Raw genomic sequence first — 19,003 nt, 5'->3', positions numbered from 1 at the left:
ACAAATATGTGAGATGGTGATATCATTCCATCATTTCACAAGTTAAAACAAACTATTTTCATATAATGCGGGCCGGTAAGCCCATTTACAAAGGCCCATATTATGCTAATGTCTCTTGTATTTTCATGAAGCATTCTATTTGGAGTTCAACTAAATCAACTGTAAATCCACAACGAGGCTTTTGGTGTTTATTGACGAAAAACATCAACAAGAAGTTTTATTATCCATGTCACGTTCCCATCACATTGGCATTAACAGTAGGAACACAGTCTTGGCATCGTATGTATATCACAAAAGAGCTCTAGCTTTACCAGAGATGAACTATGAAATCGAAAGCAGAACAAAATATTGTTCATATTCTCGCAAATATTATCATGTAACTGCTAAGCATTTTCCCTTTATTTGCAGCCTCTATAAAAGTAGTGATGACTTGATCATCAAAAGCTTGTTTTTGATAATCAGATGGAGTTGGGTCATTCTTGGCAGGGTTCAAGTAAGCATCAGAGCCACCGAAAGGTCAAGTATATTATTTATTTTTCCTTGCATTTTGGTTTTCTAATTATATGATTTCAAAGCATATAAAAATCACATGAATATAAATTAGATTTATACTTAGAGTCGATTGCTTAGTTAAAATCTCTGAAACAACATTATGGTGAGTTAGTTCGAATGACCATGCGATGTTCTAAACATCATAATAACTTCAACAGTATCTAAATCTACATTAATATATGCTCATGATTTAAAATAAATGTACGAATCGTCTCCAGATAACTTCAGTGACATCAAATTTTACATTTATACGTATTAAATTTTGATTAATTTTCAATTCTACTTCTTATATATAATCTTAATAGTGATGGTTTATTTCTAATGCGTTTATGTAATTCCTTTGTTGGTCGAAATGCGTTAATGCAATAATGAGTCTTAAGTCTTAACTCCACTATGTAGATTTGAAAGATGTAATTCACTCTAAACTGTATAAACTTAGAAAATCGGATTGGACAAAATAAAAAATATTTGAGTTTTGCGGATCGGATCTGACTTGGCCGAGACGGAATGGGACGAGACAAAGAAGAAATATCGCACATCCCACATCAATTTTTTTCCCTAACAGCAACTCACTCTCTTTTTCCTCTTTTTTTTTTTTTGTCAAATCAAATTAACCATTTTATCAAGGGTTATATCATTAAATAAATGGTAAATTATTACACATATACACAGTTTTAGGTACCGAAGTAATGTTTTTATAAGTTACTAGATTAGGTCTCCGTGAGATGCGGATAAAAAAATCAAATATTTTAAACTCTAAAACAGAAAACATGTATAAATACAACTCATATAATTAAAGTTTAAATTAAAAGTCTCATTTAGTTATTCGAAATTACAATTTCTTTAAATTTTCAAATTGATAAATACTCATAAACTTTAGAGATATTTTCCAAAATAAATGAAAGGGTTTCAAAAAAAAAATTCAAATCTTATAAGTATAATTTAAAACTGAAAGCAATTAATAATACTAATCATCGACATGGAGAACTCCTCGGAGTTGCTTACTACGTAGTGGATCGAAAAACCTTCTCAGTCTTCTCACCATTAATTACTTGTTTCTCGAGTAATTAATTGTCCATTCTCCTTCCTTCCAAAATGGACTACAAGAAATAAGATGCTTACTTATTATAAATAATATATATAAATGGATAGTTTAGTGATCAACATTAGTTAATTATAATGTTCAAACAAAAAAACATAGTTAATTGTTGTGTTCATTGATAATCGAGTTTTTTTTTGGGTTGGTAAAAGGTATAACCAAACAATTAATTAAAAAAACAAAAATCAAAACCAATTGTATAAACATTATTAGTTTAATACTCGTTTAGAAATTGTGCATAAGCATATCAAATGCACAAACTCACCAAAAAAAGAACCGATTATGTTGAAAAAATGATCAAAACGGGTGCAAGGGTAAAGAATTAAACCTCGTACAATGGGGTCAGTTTACATGTTTTAAACAAATCAACCATTAAACATTATAAATTAGGCCTGCAAACAAAGTTTATAAAAGTTATGGGGTCAACTGACCCCGTCATCCTTAGGTAGCTCAATACGGTAGGTGGCGCTATAACTTTCATGATGTTAAGAAACAAGTCATATTTAAAAATTTAGTATACAAGGGCCCCGAATTATTTATATGGTCCAAATAAAATTTAAAGCAACATGGCCCCAGATTATTGAAGTAGTTGTTTTTGTCGTTGTGGGTAGCTGCTTATATTGATTGTCTCCAGGGCCAGAATTGATTAGATAGTTAAGATAGTAAAAATATTTGTTGGTGTTCAGAGTTTAAATGGCGTATTATGGTGGCGCGGTTTATATAATAAAGTAGGTGATCATTTATATAAACAAATTTCGAATTGTTGCTTTGAAAATGCAAAATCTGATGTTCACAAAAACAAAACGTGTCATCGGAAAGACAGAAAAAGTTTGTTTCGATGAAAGATCAAAGAAGGTTAATGAAAAATCTTTCACCAGTGAACTTTAGAATTCTTACTCATCAAAACCGTTTGGATTGTTGGGAAAAACCAAAAAAAACTCTTTGTTTTTGCCATGCATCGTGATCTTGAATTAAAATTGTGTTTGGAATGTTACAACTTGTCATCTTTACTATAAGTTATAGCAAAAATATATGTTAGAATTTCACGATCCAAAGTTTCAAAGTTTAAAAGACTATTGTATATAAAAAATTCAGGTTAATTTATTTATTATTAACTAGTTTTGAGTTGGAAACCTATAAAATTTAATATGATATCAGAATGATATTAGAGATTTGTTTGTTGATCCATAAAAAGTTTATTATTAATTTTAAAGTGAGATTCGGTTCGAGTTGAGTCATCGAGTTGAGTCATCATCATGAGGGACGTATTAAAATTTCACATCTAAATGAAGTTTAAAGGGATAAGAGCATCTCCATTAATGTTATTTATGTTGGGTTTCATATGAATAGTTTAATGTTTTTTTAGAGATAAAAAGCTAAAATTAATTACACAAAATTAAAAAAAAAAGTTATTAAACGTCCAGTAAGCGCTTGCCACATGTGTTAAAAGATGGTCTCTTCAGCTCCTTATCTAAAGAGTTCTCCTTAAGAAAATAAGTTTTTACAATTTTTTTTAATTTTTTTATTTACGAAACTGAGCCACAAATGGATTAAAAATCTCTAATGGAGGTGTTCTAACGGGATTTAAGCCAATCGGTGTATGGTTTTGGTTTTTGGTTTTTAGTGGGTGATATGTCATTACTCAATTTTAAATTTTCTTTTGTCTTGTTTTGGGTATCCATCACACTATATGGTGTTTGAAGGAAGGTCCCTAGGGATATGAGATATGGTACTAACATGACTACCTAATCCAACGAGAAAAACATGTTTCATGCTGAAGCCGACGCTTAATTTTAACCGCACAACTCTTGCTGATTTTTTTTTTTTAATCAACTCGTTATATATTTATAAAAGCTAATTTCGAGAATTCAACTAAAAAATAATATATATATATATATATATATACGTGTGTGTATAAATCCCTCTTTATTTTTTTTTTTGTAAGTTTTGTGCGAATTTCAAATCCTCTGTATACTGGAGATGTAACTAACTATGAAAGAAAAATAAGCTATTCTAAAGGAAAAACGCTTACCCCCAAAAATTGCTTTAAGATGGCTTTTAAAGTAATCTAATGATCAAATCTACACGTTAGAATCCTTTTGGTTAAGAAGATGAATAAGAAGCTCTCAAAAAAAAAAAAAAAGAACAAAAATTTGGCGTCCTATTATTTTTTGGGTTTAATGTTAAGATTTGATACTAGAAAGAAACGGTTACAGTTACATACTAAAACGGAAAAGCACCCTTACAGCTTACCCAAAATTGGAACCAAGCAAAATCAATATTAAATCAGATGAGAAATACAACCAAATTAAAATTCAAGGAGAAAAAAAGAATTACGATCTTTTGGAGGGAAGGATATAAGTCTGTTTTGCATACTCCGATCCACCAAAGCCTTGATGATATTCAAAGGAGAGGAGGTTGTTGTGAAGATCGGTACATTACGCTCTCGCTTTGATGATATTCAATGGAGAGGAGTCCCCTTATTTGTCTGAAATGTTACTATTTTCGTGATATGTTACTATTTTCGTAATATATATGTCCTCGTATCTTGTGCTACTAGAATGACGATAAGAATCTCGTACAATAATTAAATTTCGTGCACACATGTTTTCGCATCCAAACATTAAGATAATATGCCACGTGAGTCTTGAGCCTCCCTCATATCGTAAGATAAGATATCAATAAGATTTTTTTTTTTAATTAATTTGTTGATTGCCCCACTATTATGTTTTTAATCTTTTTATGTGGCCAGTAAAAAGAAAGTTTACATAACGGTGAATATTATGATCATTTTGGCACTATAAATATGACGAGTGGAGAGTCTGAAAGTTTCATCCAATCCTCTCCTCTCTCTCGCTGGCATAACTCATACTTGAGAGATGGCAAGCAAGTGTAATTTGATGAGTGTTGTGGGGGCACTATTGGTATTGAGCATCTTCCATGATCCGACCGTCGTCTACGCCGGTGAAGGTGTTCCGAATGTAGCGTTGTTCACTTTTGGTGACTCCTACTACGACGCCGGAAACAAAGTGTTTCTACTAAACAAAAAAAGAAATCTTCCACAAAACTTGTGGCCTTACGGCAAATCCACCGACTACCCCAACGGCAAATTTTCCGATGGCCGCATCGTCCCCGATTTTATCGGTACGCTCTTTTATTAATATTCTAAAGATATATATATATATATATAAATACAAGGAGCGTAGTTTATATTAAGAAACTAGATAATAATAAATCATGGCTTTTGTATAGGTGAGTTCATGTCCATTCCGAACGGAATCCCACCGGCTCTTAAACCGGATGTTGATTTTTCACGTGGAGCTAGTTTTGCTGTCGCCGATGCTTCTATTCTTGGAGCTCCGGTGGAATCTGTAAGTCTGCCTTTACTATTAAAAGAAAGAGATAGACTATTTATGTTTATCTTTTTAATAACACATGAAGTATATTAGCTTTAAAGATTTTTAACATTAAGGTTTCCTTTCGTTAAGAGTTACAAAAAGAAGAGTTCAAGTCGTTTTTTAATTTCCTATATGTATATACAGATGACACTGAATCAACAAGTGAACAAATTTAAAAGTATGATATCAAAATGGACCGACGACTACATCGAGAAATCAGTGTTTATGATATACATCGGTACTGAAGATTATCTAAACTTCACCAAGACCTATCCAAAAGCAGACGCTTCTGCTCAGCAAGCTTTTGTCACTTCTGTCACTAAGCGATTAAAGAACGACATCAGCGTAAGTTGTCAACAAACCGTATATTATGCGTTTTTGTACATTAATTATGTTCATTTAATTTGACTTACTATTTATGTATGTTTTTGGCTTACATATACTATTCATTTATTTTATAGTTATTATACTCCCTGGGAGCGAGTAGATTCGTGGTTCCATTGCTAGCACCTTTGGGTTGCTTACCGATCGCCAGACAAGAATACAAAACCGGCAACGAATGTTACGAGCCACTCAACGATTTGGCAAAACTACACAACAAGGAGATCGGTCCGATGTTGAACGAGTTTGCTAAAATCCCCAAAAGCGGTTTTCTCTTCACCGTCTTCGATTACTACAACGCCGTTATGCGTAGGATTGCGTCAGGCAGGAGTATTAACTACCGTAAGCTGTCTTCATCATCATAATCAATCTTCACTAACTAATTAAGTGTTGCTTATTGTTTCAGAAATTCAGGGCCGCATATGATTATTATCACTATCAATTTTTTTACTTAGTACAATATTACAAACACAAAAAATACAATGATTTTTATGGAAAGTTTTCTGCTAAGATACGTTGATTATATATCATCAATTATTTTACTAAGTACCATATTACAAACACACAAAAATTATTATCACTAGTTAAGATAACAAACGATACGTAAACCGTACGTGAAGATCATATAATTAAACTTCAATTTATTCACGTTGATCTGTAGGGTTTTACGTGACGAACTCATCGTGTTGCGGGGTAGGGACTCACTTTGCGTATGGTTGTGGAATGGTTAACGTGCACTCGAAGCTATGTGAGTACCAAAGATCTTACTTCTTCTTCGACGGACGTCACAACTCGGAGAAGGCGCAAGAGGAACTTGCAAATCTTCTCTATGGAGCCAATCCTACCGTGATCCAGCCAATGACCGTACGTGAGCTAATCGTCTTTCCGGCTAAGGAGAATATGCGTGAGTTTTGGGAACCCAACAAGTTATCTACTCGTCGCCGTCGTCGTCCATTTCGTGCATCTTACCTCGATGGCCTCGATTTATCAGCTTACTACTAGTTGGATGAATTTGATGAGCTGATGAATCTTTCGTTATATGTATGATGAGCCTACTACTACGTATCTGCTAATGCACTATGTATCGGTGTCGTGCATGGTAATTCGGTTTATGCCGTCGAATAAATTGCTGTTGAGTGAAAAAAATATATATATTAATAATTGCTGTTGAATGTGTTCTTGTAATATCTACGAAGATTAATAAAAAGGTCTTTCTATAGCTTGTTCATCACGCGCTACATAGTATAGGTGTGTAGATATTTTATTTTATATACATAATAATTCTTGACTACAGTATACATATAAACTGTTTTAAAATAAATTTATGAGTATATATGCATGTATATAAATAAATTAAGTACACACACATATATATATATATATTATATGTATATTGCAACTGTTGATTCTACTTTTGATTTTCAACAAAAATTAGTATCACTATTTTGCAGATAAATCAATCAAGGTAATAGCCACATTTGCAATTATCTTTAGCGTTCGTGAATACCTCTGTTGTTGAGGATGGTCTGTGACAACTGACAAGAGAGTTTGTCTCCATTTTCCACGTATACTACAGTGGACGCTAACAAAAACTAGAGTTTTTCATCTGTTCCTGAAAGATTTCCCACTTTTTAAAAAATATGTTGTGGATATCTATATACAAGTCGCGCGTATATATGAATCGTTTTGTTGATATACAAATATATGCGATTGGCAGTTTTCATATTCCATTTCGAGTTTGCTAATACGTTGAGATCAGATCAGTACATAGAAGCTGATAATTTCTAAAGTTGATGAGTGACGTATTGCGAAAGATTAAAATAAGAAGCTGATAATTTCTAAAGTTGAGCGCCGTATTGCGAAAGACAAAAAATTTCAGGGAGTTAATAAATACTAAGTGACAATAATCAAATATCATCAATTGTTAGGTGAGACCATTTAAATCGGGGGTAAAACGTTTCCAGATAAAACATGTTGATGGAGAATTGAATGAGACAAATTACGATGGACGACAAGACAGAGATTCCCAATGAAGAACATGCTGGGCGCAGAATCGCAGATGGATCGAAGAAGAACAGTTTAGAGCCGAATAACTTAGGGATATTAGATATGGTACTAACTTGAATAACGAGAGGCAAAAGTTTTAAGACGGTTATTTTTAAGCCGAATAACTTTTGCTGATATTAATATTTCCAACAACTCGTTATTAAATGAAAACCTAATTCCAATATATATATATATATATATATATATATATATATATATTATATCTGAAATCCTTTTTTTTTCAATCTCAACCTCTTAAAACAGAATTGTATCTAAGGTAAATACGTTATTATTAAGTTTACCCAAAATTTTGCTTTAAGATGCCTTTTTAAGCAATTTAACTAATGTACGTAAAAAAAAGAAAGAAAGCAATTTAACGACCAATCTATACGTTAGAACAAAATAATTTTCTGAAATGTTACAATTTTCTTGATATGGTCGCATAGATTGTCGTACTAAAGTGTCGATAAAAATCTCATAAAGTAACAATTTTCGGGCAAACAATATTTTTTTGATATGGCCTCATATCTTCTCGTACTAAAGTGTTGATATATGGTCAGGTTCGTGCCTATGTGAGTGAAAAAGAAGCATTGGCTTACGAGCTCAAATTTTATAAAAAAACTTGAAGATCCAAAGGCAACAACAGATTTTAGTTAAATATTAAATCTAATATTTAATTAATAAAAAAATAAAGTAATGATTAATGATGATAATTTATTGACGCGATGTGTTTTAACTTTTTTTCTAAAAAATCTCAGTAAAATGTTAGCATAACTAACTCTTTATAGATTTATATATATTTTTCATTATATGTCTATCAAATTATATGTCTATCAAAAGAGAGTTAGTTAAAAGTGTTGAAAACGTGGTTAATGAATTTGTTACAAAGAAGAGAAGAAATGTTATGTTTTAAATTTTGTTATCTTATTTTTTTTTGGATTATGTTTTAAATTTTGATTTTATATGAATTTAATATGATGAGTGTCATTTTTTAAAGTTCGAGACTTCGTATCTCTAGAAACGGTTATGGATATGGCCTCATGCTACGTGAGTCTTGAGCCTGAAATTGTAAGGGGATGCGATATAGATAAGATTTCTCTTTACAGATTACATTACTTTTGAATAATATATTATTAAAAAAATATTATATTAGTGAAAGAAAAACGAGTACTATATTATATTGGCAGTATAAATAAGACCAGTGGAGAGCGTGAAAGTTCACCACCCGTCCATTAATCCTCTCCTCTCCTCTCTCTCTCTCGCATAATACCTTTGAGAAATGGCAGGCAAGTGTAATTTAGTGAGTGTTTTGGGAGCATTATTGGTATTGACCATCTTCCATGATCCGATCATTGTCTACGCCGGCGAAGGTGTTCCGAATGTAGCGTTGTTCGCTTTTGGTGACTCCTACTACGACGCCGGAAACAAAGTGTTTCTACTTAAAAAAAATAGAAATCTTCCACAAAACTTGTGGCCTTACGGCAAATCCATCGACTACCCGGACGGCAAATTTTCCGATGGCCGGATCGTCCCCGATTTTATTGGTGCGCTCTTTATTAATAATCTAATTAACGATATATAGTGTAGCTTATTAAGACACAAGATAATAACTAATCGATCTCATGGTTATTGTATAGGTGACTTCATGTCCATTCCGAACGGAATCCCACCGGCTCTTAAACCGGACGTTGATCTTTCACGTGGAGCTAGTTTTGCCGTCGCCGATGCTTCTATTCTTGGGGCTCCGGTGGAATCTGTAAGTCTGCTTTCGCTAAAAAAAAAAAGAAAACATTGGATTTTCTACAAAAGAGAGACTTTTTAGGTATAATAATACCTGAAGTACATATACAGCTTAAACGATGTCCCTTTTGGGGAAAGAATAAGAAAGAATCATTCAGAAATATACAGCTTTAAAAAAAATCGAAAATAAATGTTTTCTTTTAATAATAGTTATTAATAAGAAAAGTTTAATTGATTTATTTTTTAAATTACTTGTCTATGTAATCTTAACATGTTTACCAATTTTTTTTTTTTGATGTATATACAGATGACACTGAATCAACAAGTGAACAAATTTAAAAGTATGATATCAAAATGGACAGACGACTACATCGAGAAATCAGTGTTTATGATATATATTGGTACTGAAGATTATTTAAACTTCACCAAGACCAATCCAAAAGCAGACACTTCTGCTCAGCAAGCTTTTGTCACTTCTGTCACTAACCGATTGAAGAACGACATTGGCGTAAGTTGTCAACAAACAGTATATTATGCGTATTTGTACATTAACTAATATGTTCATTTGACTTACTATTTATGTATGTTTTGGCTTACATATATATATAAAATATATTTATGTTTATTTTTACAGTTGTTATACTCCCTGGGAGCGAGTAAATTCGTGGTTCCATTACTAGCACCATTGGGTTGTCTACCGATCTCCAGACAAGAATACAAAACCGGCAACGAATGTTACGAGCCACTCAACGATTTGGCTAAACTACACAACGAGAAGATCGGTCCGATGTTGAACGAGTTTGCTAAAAAACCCAACAGTGGTTTTCAGTTCACCGTCTTCGATTTCTACAACGCCGTTTTGCGTAGGATTGCGTCTGGCAGGAGTATTCACTACCGTAAGTCATCGTCATCACCATAATATTCACTATTTAGCAAAAAAAAATATTCACTAACTAATTAATTGTTGCATGTTGTTTAGTACATTGAGAATTTTTCAGCGATCTTATCATATTATTAAACGTTTATTAAGTACAATGCAAACAAAAAAACAGATTAAAGATACCAAAGATCTGATAAAAGCCACAAGGATAATCGAACGCGCGTGAAGATATAATATAATCTAAATGATTCATGTTGATCTATAGGGTTTTATGTGGCGAACACATCGTGTTGCGGGGTAGGGACGCATAATGCTTACGGTTGCGGGATGGGAAACGTGCACTCGAAGCTATGTGAGTACCAAAGATCTTACTTCTTCTTCGATGGACGTCACAACACAGAGAAGGCGCAAGAGGAAATTGCTCATCTTCTCTATGGAGCCGATCCTAACGTCATCCAGCCGATGACCGTACGTGAGCTAATCGTGTATCCGGTTAAGGAGAATATGCGTGAGTATTGGGAGGCCAACAAGAAGTCTATTCGTCGTCGTCGTCGTCCATTTCGTGCATCTTACCTCGATGGCCTCGATTTATCAGCTTACTACTAGTTGGATGACTTTGAGCTGATGAATCTTTGGTTATATGTATGATGAGCCTACTACTATCGTATTTTGTATCGATGTCGATCGTTACGTGGTAATTCGGTTTATGCCGTCGAATAAATTGATGTTAAATGTCTTCGTGTAATATGTTTCGTAATCTACGAAAAAATATAATAAAAGATAATGCAACTGTTTTTCTATAGAATGTACTTAAAACGAAATTATAATATTTAAAATTTAGCTAATAATTGATTGCAGAAGATTAGTTGTTAACTTAATTAGAAATAAAAAAATATGCAATAACGACATATATGATAAACAAAACCATAATGATATAACCAATTATAAAATTAAAATAAATAAATACCAAAATAAAAGAAAACAGAAACATAAAATAAATTTAGCACAAGAGGGGAATATCAAGTACTGTATTAATATAAAAATTTGTTGTCCTCTTTACTTTGGTTGAGAGCATAATTCTTATTTTAAATCTGCACTGTGTTGTATTTGCGTGATTATATTCTTTAGTTGCTTTTAAATTGTCAATTTCCAGTATGTTGCTTTTAAATTATATAATTGCTTTTAATTATATAATTAATATTTAATTCGTAGGGACCGACGTTGAATAATTGGGTGACGATTGAATGGTTATTCAAGAGACATATGCATATGTAACAATCAAATGTGTGTCTCCTTTTGACTTCAAATCTGTCATATATGGGAAATTGAGCTACAAGATAAACGACTAAATGACTAAATGCACCAACAGTGTTAAAAAAATTTCTTGTGCCGATCAAAGGGAAAAATTTAGCTACATATAAACGACTAATTAAATGACTAAATGCACCACCAATAAATGTCTTGTGTAAATGTTAGTATATATAAAAAAAAGTCTTGTGCCAATCAAAGGGAGTAAACTGAAAGGGACCTTTTTCGACACTATGGGACCTTCAATAATTACTGAGTCCGTGAATAATGCAATATGTGAATATTGCATTAAAAAGTTGAATTATTTCGCAAATTTAATGAGTCAATCAACAATTAATGTGCATGTGATGTAATATATTTTTATATATAACTCTTTTTTTTTTGGTTAAAAAAATTTATATAAACTTTTTCGCATGCAGCCACACCGTTGGGTATAGGCCACTCGAGCTGTAATTGTGAAGTATATAGTGCAAAACATATACATCTCATCATTGTTATTTAATTCACGTTTGTACCATTGGCTTAACTTTTTTTGTTCTCTTTCTAATTTTGGCTTACAGTGTAATGATGAAGTTAGTTAATATTCCCGTGATTGACAAAATTCAAGAAAACTAAACTTTCAATCATTTATGCGAATACGATTATACACATCTCATCATCATTGTCATTTTTTTTTTCACGATTAATGTAATATTAGCTGATCGTTACAAAATCATGATTAAAATAACTTATACTTCATATAAAATGTAAACAAAGAGTTAACTGTAGAGCACTAGAGCTCATTGGAATATTGGCCGTTTCAAGAACGCCCGTTTGAATCAACCGTTTCAAAGCGTTCATTTACATTCCCGGATTGATGAGGACACGTAACACGTTTTAAACGTTTACTTGGTTGGTATGTCACAACCAATAATAATACATTTGATATGATGGCTGAACTTTAATCATCGACTCCATTAATTATTGTTGGGTAACAGTAAAAATAATGATTGTACTACCACAATTATTAGATGCTATAGATGGTGGCCCCTTTGAACGTTTAGAGGTGCGGTACTACAAGCCTACCAGTGTCAATCGAGAACACGCATTGGTCTTAGAAAATAGACGAGCTGAGATATGAACGTCACAAAACTTGTTATACATTGATTGATGAACTATAACAAAATATTAATCTCCTTTAATTTATAAATAGAAGACTTTTTCAAACAAAATTGTCACTAAAAGGTTTGTTAACGACGTTATAAAAAACATCTGTCAACGATTGTGAATATATAAACAAGAAAACCAAAAAAATGGCAGTTAAATAGATTCATCAACCCCCGTTAGAGCCAAAGTCAAATACATAGTGATAACAAAGACCTCTATATTCCTAAGAAAAAGAGGTATAATGCTGATGACGGGAGATTCTAATCTAAAGAAAACAGAAGCATAGAATATCGCGTTGACCGAAAATTGTAATCCTAACATTATATGAAATTATAGGGATGGTAGGTGTGTAATGTTGTCGGGGAAGGTCTAATTCCGAAAGAAAGGAAGTAAATGTTGATATAAAATCTTATCTTAAAGAAAAAAGGGTTTGATGATTGATAGTGATCTACATATATACTTGCACAAAAAAACGTAGAACTTTCCAAAAGGGTAAAAAGGTGATCTACATTAAGTGGGTGTTATAGAAAGAATACGGAAAGAATACAGAGCTCTTACTCGGTTTTTTTTTTTTGTAGTAACCACTAACGAGGATATAAGTTTTAGAGCTTGTGAGGAAAAACTACCAAAAAAGAAACCGAGTAAGAGCTCTGTGCCAAGTAGGCAAGTACTTTCATAACCAACTACTGTTAAGAATTTCAATTGTTTTTAGTTCAGATTGTTTGATCAATGTTGTAATTTGTCCAAAAAAAAAAGTTTATGAACTCAAACGTATTTATGATAATAATAATAATCTAAGAGACGCGTTAAGATTGTTATTATTATTTTTTATCTTATAGCAAATAAGTTAAATAATTTTAAGGATTATATACATATTATTTTTTGCAATATTAATAAGGTGTTAAACACATCTCAACAACAGAACAAATTTGGAAACCAAAGGAAATATAAGAGAGAAATAGAAAATAGGCCTCGTCAAGGAAGAAAAGCCCATAGACTTGAAAGAGAAGAAAGAAGTGGGCTCACAAAATGAAGAGCAGCCCAGCAAAGAGATAAAGTCTGCAACAGTCACTTTGTTTCTGCAAAACAGAGCTTCACTTGCAGACAAAACTCAGGTTCCTCCGTACAAGCCAGCTCACCAGGTCACGCTCCACAACCATTTTGCTCTCTTTGGATCGTGTGATCAATGATTGATATGTGAAGGACAGCTGTCTGCTGCTTTAGGCTTTTCCCATTTTATGTTCGTTGTCTCTAAATATACTCTTGATGGTGTAATCGCTCAATTAAAGTAATGAAATCATGAAAATATTCAGTCGTTATTATCTTCATTTCCTCAAGGCTTTAGCTCTTTTTTTTCTTTCATATATGACAAGTGGAGAGTGTGAAGCTCACCACCCTATACTATATATCAGTCTTCCACTTCTCATGCTCGCGTTATTTATAATTAAGAGATGGCAGGAAAATGTAATATAGTGAATGTTCTGGGGGTACTATTGGTGTTAACCATCTTCCCCTAATCCGATCATTGTCTACGGCGGCGAAGGTGTTCCGAATGTAACACTGTTCACTTTCGGGGACTCATTAGGCAGTTCAGATGGTTAAATCCCTCTGTCCATATATACTATATTTTGTTATTTAATTTATTATATCTCATATAATATATTATTTTATAGATTTGACCAAGTGTAGATACATACTTAGCACAATATGGATATTAATTAGCCAAATTTTACCTACTGAATTTTGCTATCAACCATTTGTTTTATTTTCATTTTAAATAAGTATTTGGTATCCCGATTTTGTAAATGGGACCGTATACTGAAGTGAATATCATGTGCATATGTCGTCAGTGATGCTCTGGCCAATCCGAAAATAGTTTCTGTTTGTCAGAACTTTCTTACTAAAAACAAAACACATTTCACATTTGGTAAATGCATGCAAGCTGTATTTTATGTTATTTGTTTTTGGCTTTGTTTTTGCATGCATGCTGTATTTATGTTATTTGTTTTTGGCTTTGTTTTTGCATGCATGCTGATGTCTAATTATTTTCATGTTTTGTCATATTGATCCATGCCACGTACTCCCTGGGAAACACGTAATTCACATAGGAATCTATGTTTGTTTTGTTTTTTTTTTAAAAATGGGAATCTCTGTTATTACACAAAAAAAGGATAAATAAAAGAGGGAGAACGATTCCCTCAATTAACATATAGATCATCACGGTTGGTTAAAAAGAATTATCCTGCAATTGTTTTCCTGGTCATGAGTACTAGTAATTTCAGCCACGTTTTGATTTCTTTTCTATAATTTCTGGTTATTTTAGTAATTTTAATTAATTAGACTTTTACATCAACGTGTGCTTTAAAATGATACGGAATGAACAAAGCCCATTACAAGAACCAATGCTAATTGAACTTATTGTAGGCTAAAGCATCAAAAGAAATTGAGTTCAGTAAGAAACATTTGATTTATAAACAAATCACTAAAACTGTTTTAATCAAACTCAAACTACAGAATTTTTAGTAAAGCAAAAGTACTCAACCAATATTTATTTTTTCAAACATGATGTCTTTCAATATTTGATAAATATTTGGTATCTAAAACGTTATTAATTTTATTGGTTTCAGTCCGCGACCGACTTTGACATATATTATGAATAACTAAGTAACTAACGGAACAAAGAATCTCGAAATCACAATGCTAGATAAATCCTTAAACCATATAATATGGTTTCTTGCAGAGAAATTACTGCGAATTTGTCAATCAATCATTTGAACAAAAATTTTAATTTCCGTTATAATATGAACAATAGTTAAAATCTGGCCGTTTTTTTTCACGCTATATGCTGTATATCACAGTATGAGTGGGTTGGAGGGCAATGAACTATCCCTCTTGTATTTAGACCTCCGTGATTGTTGCTCTGGTTGGGGGTATTTGTTCTTCTTATTTGTTGTATGGGTTGTCGAATAAGTTACTTGCAACATTGTATTAGGAAAATTGAAAATGGTATAAATCTTCACATTTACATCCCAAAAAAAGTGTGATTATATATGTGACAAGTGTCAAAAGTTAAAACCCATGAAAGGACAAAGGGGTTTGAAGTATACCACCTCCACAGATATCGAAATTGAATAAACATCGGAAGGATAAATGTCCTACAATATATCTTATGCTAAAAGCACCTTTAATTGGGGTCTCTCACATCATAAGTATCTATAATTGAGAAAAAAAAATACTAATATTGGTTATGTGGATTTCTAAATAGTGGAAAAAAATCCATACAATTAAATATTATTAAAATTTAGATAACATATGAGACGAGACCTCATCCGTTAAAATTTGTTTTTATTTAATAAAGTTAAATCATTTAAGCTTATTATAATTATATGTTTTGCTATATAAATATGACAAGTGGAGAGTGTTGAAGTTCACCACTACCCGACCAAAATATTTCCACTCATGCTAGCATAAACCAATAATTGAGAGATGGTAGGCAAGTGCGATTTGGTGAGTGTTCTGGGGGCAATATTGGTATTGACTATCTTCCATAATCCGATCATCGTCGTCTACGCCGGCGAGGGTGTTCCGGAGGTAGCGTTGTTCACTTTCGGAGACTCTTATTACGACGCCGGAAACAAAGTGTTTCTAAGCACAAACAAAAACCCTCCACAGACCAAATGGCCTTTTGGCAAATCCCGCGACGACCCCAACGGCAAGTTTTCCGACGGCCACATCGTCCCTGACTTTATCGGTACGCTCTTTTTCCTATATATACATATATATTGGTTAGTAAATAAGATAAATTAATAATATGACAATATATGATGATGATTGTATAGGTGACTTCATGTCTATTCCGAACGGAATCCCGCCGGCGCTGAAACCGGGCGTTGATCTTTCACGTGGAGCTAGTTTTGCCGTCGCCGATGCTTCTATTCTTGGTGCTCCGGCGGAATCTGTAAGTACCAAAAAAATATCATATTAACAATTTTGGATATATAAGTAAATAGTTAATAGATGTTATTAGCTTTCATTTATTTCTATTTTTTCCTTCTTTTTAAACATGTGAATTACAGCTGTACTTGTTTTATTTATTTAGAAACTTAAAAGAGATAAGATCCATTAGGGTTATTTTTAGGGTGATTTGCTAAACTGAGGAAGAAGTTATAAAAGCTAGGAGAAAATAAATTGGAAATATGTGCTAAAATGATAAGACATGGACGATCTTCGGTTGTCCATGTGGAAATTACACACAAAACAAACAGAGCTAAATATGATGTTGAATGTGACTAGCTGACAACTTAAGACCCACCAAAAAGAAAAGAAAAAGAAATCACACACGCATGCATAATAAACACAAATTTTAAATTAATTGTAAATTCCTTGTGTCTATCCAGATGACACTGAACCAACAAGTGAACAGATTCAGAAGTATGAAATCAACTTGGACCGACGACTACATAGAGAAATCACTGTTTATGATATACATCGGTACTGAAGATTATTTGAACTTCACCAAGAACAATCCCACTGCAGACGCTTCTGCTCAGCAAGCTTTTGTCGTTTCCGTCACTAACCGATTAAAGAACGACATAGGCGTAAGTTAATTGTCATCAATCAACAAACAAATGTATATATGCGTTTTTGTACTTCTATATATATATGCTCAAATGTTGCTTACTATAGTCACGTTTATGTTACAGCTGTTATACTCATTGGGAGCGAGTAAATTCATGGTTCAAATGCTAGCACCGTTGGGTTGCTTACCGATCTCTAGACAAGAATACAAAACAGGCAACGAGTGTTACGAGCCACTCAACAATTTGGCAAAACAACACAACGAGAAGATCGGTCCGATATTGAACGAGTTTGCTAAAAAACCGAACAGCGGTTTTCAGTTCACCGTCTTCGATTTCTACAACGCCATCATCCGTAGGACACAGAGACATCTTAACTACCGTAAAAATCATCAATCCATTAACCAATAATACACATATATCTATTTTAATCAAAATCATTTGCTTAATTAATATCTGAATATATATATTGTATAGGATTCTACGTGGCGAACTCATCATGTTGCGGTGTTGGGACGCACAATGCGTACGGTTGCGGGATGGGAAACGTGCACTCGAAGCTATGTGAGTACCAAAGAGCTTACCTCTTCTTCGATGGACGTCACAACACAGAGAAGGCTCAAGAGGAAATTGCTCATCTGATCTATGGAGCAGACCCTAACGTGATCCAGCCGATGACCGTACGTGAGCTAATCGTGTACCCAGCTGGAGTGAATATGCTTGAGTTTTGGGAGCCTAATAAGAAGAACTCGATCCGTCGTCGTCGTCCAGCTAGCGTTTTCAACTTCGGTTTATCCGCTTATTAACTCTTAGTTGGATGACTTTTGTGCTCAATCAAATTCGATATGATACTATCGTTTATTATATATTGTATCGATATCTGCTTTCTGTCGAATAAAATGGTTTTTGAATATCTTAATGTAACCTGCTTCGTAAACTATGAAAAAATAGAATAAGAGATTTTGCAATTGTTTCTACAGCTTCATCACTAGCTATGATAATTTGGTATGCATAGACATCGTTAATTACGCTTGTGTAGATAGCTCTTAGCCTTAGCTGAAAGCCTAAAACTATTGAGATTGTTACAGTAAAGAAGTTCAACTTTGAAGTTATGTTAACACGTATATGTTAAATTTAATATTTTTACAAAAAAGTTCTCTTTTTTTTTTGTAACGTCACAAAGAAGTTCTCATATTAATATATAATACAGGATAATACACACGAGTTTTTTTTTTTTGTCGTAATATAGTTAATACTAGCTACCTCGAGGGAGAAAAATATTATTAGCTGTGGTTCCCGAGGTTGGCAATAATAATTAAATAAAAAACAAAGGAACCACCTCACCTCCTGGCCACTCTCTCTTAATACTATAAAGATTGGATCTCATCACATGTATTAATGACAGACGTATTTTGAACCATTCGCCCTTCGGTTTAATTTTGTTTTAATTTCGGTTTTATTTATAAATATTTTGTTAATCAGTGGAGTTAGCGTCGGTTTGGTTTGGTCCAAGTAAAGCACATAAGCCTGGACATTCGGATATTCGGTTCGGTTTTGGTTCGGAACCAATCGGTTCCGGATATTTCGGGTAGAGGAAGTTGGGATCTATCGGGTATTTTTATAAATTTTGGTTCGAGTTTGATACCTTTATTTCGGTTCGATTCTGGTTCGGATAATCGGATCCGGATCTTTTGCCTCAAATTTTTAATTCGACTCACACTTTTTTAATAACAAAAATTCAAAAATATATATATCAAAACTTAAAAATATATCCAAAAATCCCAAAAATAAAGAAAATATATCTGTAAAACCAGAAATATATACCAAATATCAAAAATATCAAAAAAAATCTAATATTTAAAAGGATATATAATTA

The 19,003-nt window shown here is 32.9% G+C and overlaps 3 protein-coding genes across 3 annotated transcripts; all 3 read left to right on the top strand.

Moving 5' to 3' along the window:
* Positions 1–4,482: 4,482 nt before the first annotated feature.
* LOC18023434 (GDSL esterase/lipase ESM1) lies at positions 4,483–6,649 on the top strand. Its single transcript, XM_006407048.2, has 5 exons — positions 4,483–4,795; positions 4,904–5,022; positions 5,194–5,394; positions 5,511–5,772; positions 6,092–6,649. The coding sequence occupies exons 1-5, from the start codon at positions 4,531–4,533 to the stop codon at positions 6,430–6,432; spliced, it is 1,188 nt and encodes a 395-aa protein (XP_006407111.1). The 5' UTR covers positions 4,483–4,530; the 3' UTR covers positions 6,433–6,649.
* Positions 6,650–8,681: 2,032 nt separating this feature from the next.
* Positions 8,682–10,896, top strand: LOC18024102 (GDSL esterase/lipase ESM1). The gene is made up of 5 exons (XM_006407047.2): positions 8,682–9,020; positions 9,114–9,232; positions 9,524–9,724; positions 9,851–10,112; positions 10,362–10,896. Exons 1-5 carry the CDS (start codon positions 8,756–8,758, stop codon positions 10,700–10,702), a joined length of 1,188 nt encoding a protein of 395 aa, XP_006407110.1. The 5' UTR covers positions 8,682–8,755; the 3' UTR covers positions 10,703–10,896.
* Positions 10,897–15,959: 5,063 nt separating this feature from the next.
* LOC18024101 (GDSL esterase/lipase ESM1) lies at positions 15,960–18,097 on the top strand. Its single transcript, XM_006407046.2, has 5 exons — positions 15,960–16,301; positions 16,390–16,508; positions 16,948–17,148; positions 17,254–17,509; positions 17,605–18,097. Exons 1-5 carry the CDS (start codon positions 16,037–16,039, stop codon positions 17,931–17,933), a joined length of 1,170 nt encoding a protein of 389 aa, XP_006407109.1. The 5' UTR covers positions 15,960–16,036; the 3' UTR covers positions 17,934–18,097.
* Positions 18,098–19,003: the final 906 nt, after the last annotated feature.

This window comes from Eutrema salsugineum, unplaced genomic scaffold (genome assembly GCF_000478725.1).
Source record: "Eutrema salsugineum unplaced genomic scaffold, Eutsalg1_0 scaffold_13, whole genome shotgun sequence".
Lineage (NCBI taxonomy): Eukaryota > Viridiplantae > Streptophyta > Magnoliopsida > Brassicales > Brassicaceae > Eutrema > Eutrema salsugineum.
Note: the sequence above shows the minus strand (reverse complement) of the source record. Positions and strands in the feature narration are given on the sequence as shown.

Excerpts from the sequence above, each read along its gene's own strand:
- LOC18024102 (XM_006407047.2), top strand. The coding sequence starts at position 8,756 with ATGGCAGGCAAGTGTAATTTAGTGAGTGTTTTGGGAGCATTATTGGTA. Across the intron at positions 9,021-9,113 it reads GATCGTCCCCGATTTTATTG|GTGACTTCATGTCCATTCCG; the intron begins GTGCGCTCTTTA and ends GTTATTGTATAG. Across the intron at positions 10,113-10,361 it reads TGGCAGGAGTATTCACTACC|GGTTTTATGTGGCGAACACA; the intron begins GTAAGTCATCGT and ends GTTGATCTATAG.
- LOC18024101 (XM_006407046.2), top strand. The coding sequence starts at position 16,037 with ATGGTAGGCAAGTGCGATTTGGTGAGTGTTCTGGGGGCAATATTGGTA. Across the intron at positions 16,302-16,389 it reads CATCGTCCCTGACTTTATCG|GTGACTTCATGTCTATTCCG; the intron begins GTACGCTCTTTT and ends ATGATTGTATAG. Across the intron at positions 17,510-17,604 it reads ACAGAGACATCTTAACTACC|GATTCTACGTGGCGAACTCA; the intron begins GTAAAAATCATC and ends TATATTGTATAG.
- LOC18023434 (XM_006407048.2), top strand. The coding sequence starts at position 4,531 with ATGGCAAGCAAGTGTAATTTGATGAGTGTTGTGGGGGCACTATTGGTA. Across the intron at positions 5,023-5,193 it reads TTGGAGCTCCGGTGGAATCT|ATGACACTGAATCAACAAGT; the intron begins GTAAGTCTGCCT and ends ATGTATATACAG. Across the intron at positions 5,773-6,091 it reads AGGCAGGAGTATTAACTACC|GGTTTTACGTGACGAACTCA; the intron begins GTAAGCTGTCTT and ends GTTGATCTGTAG.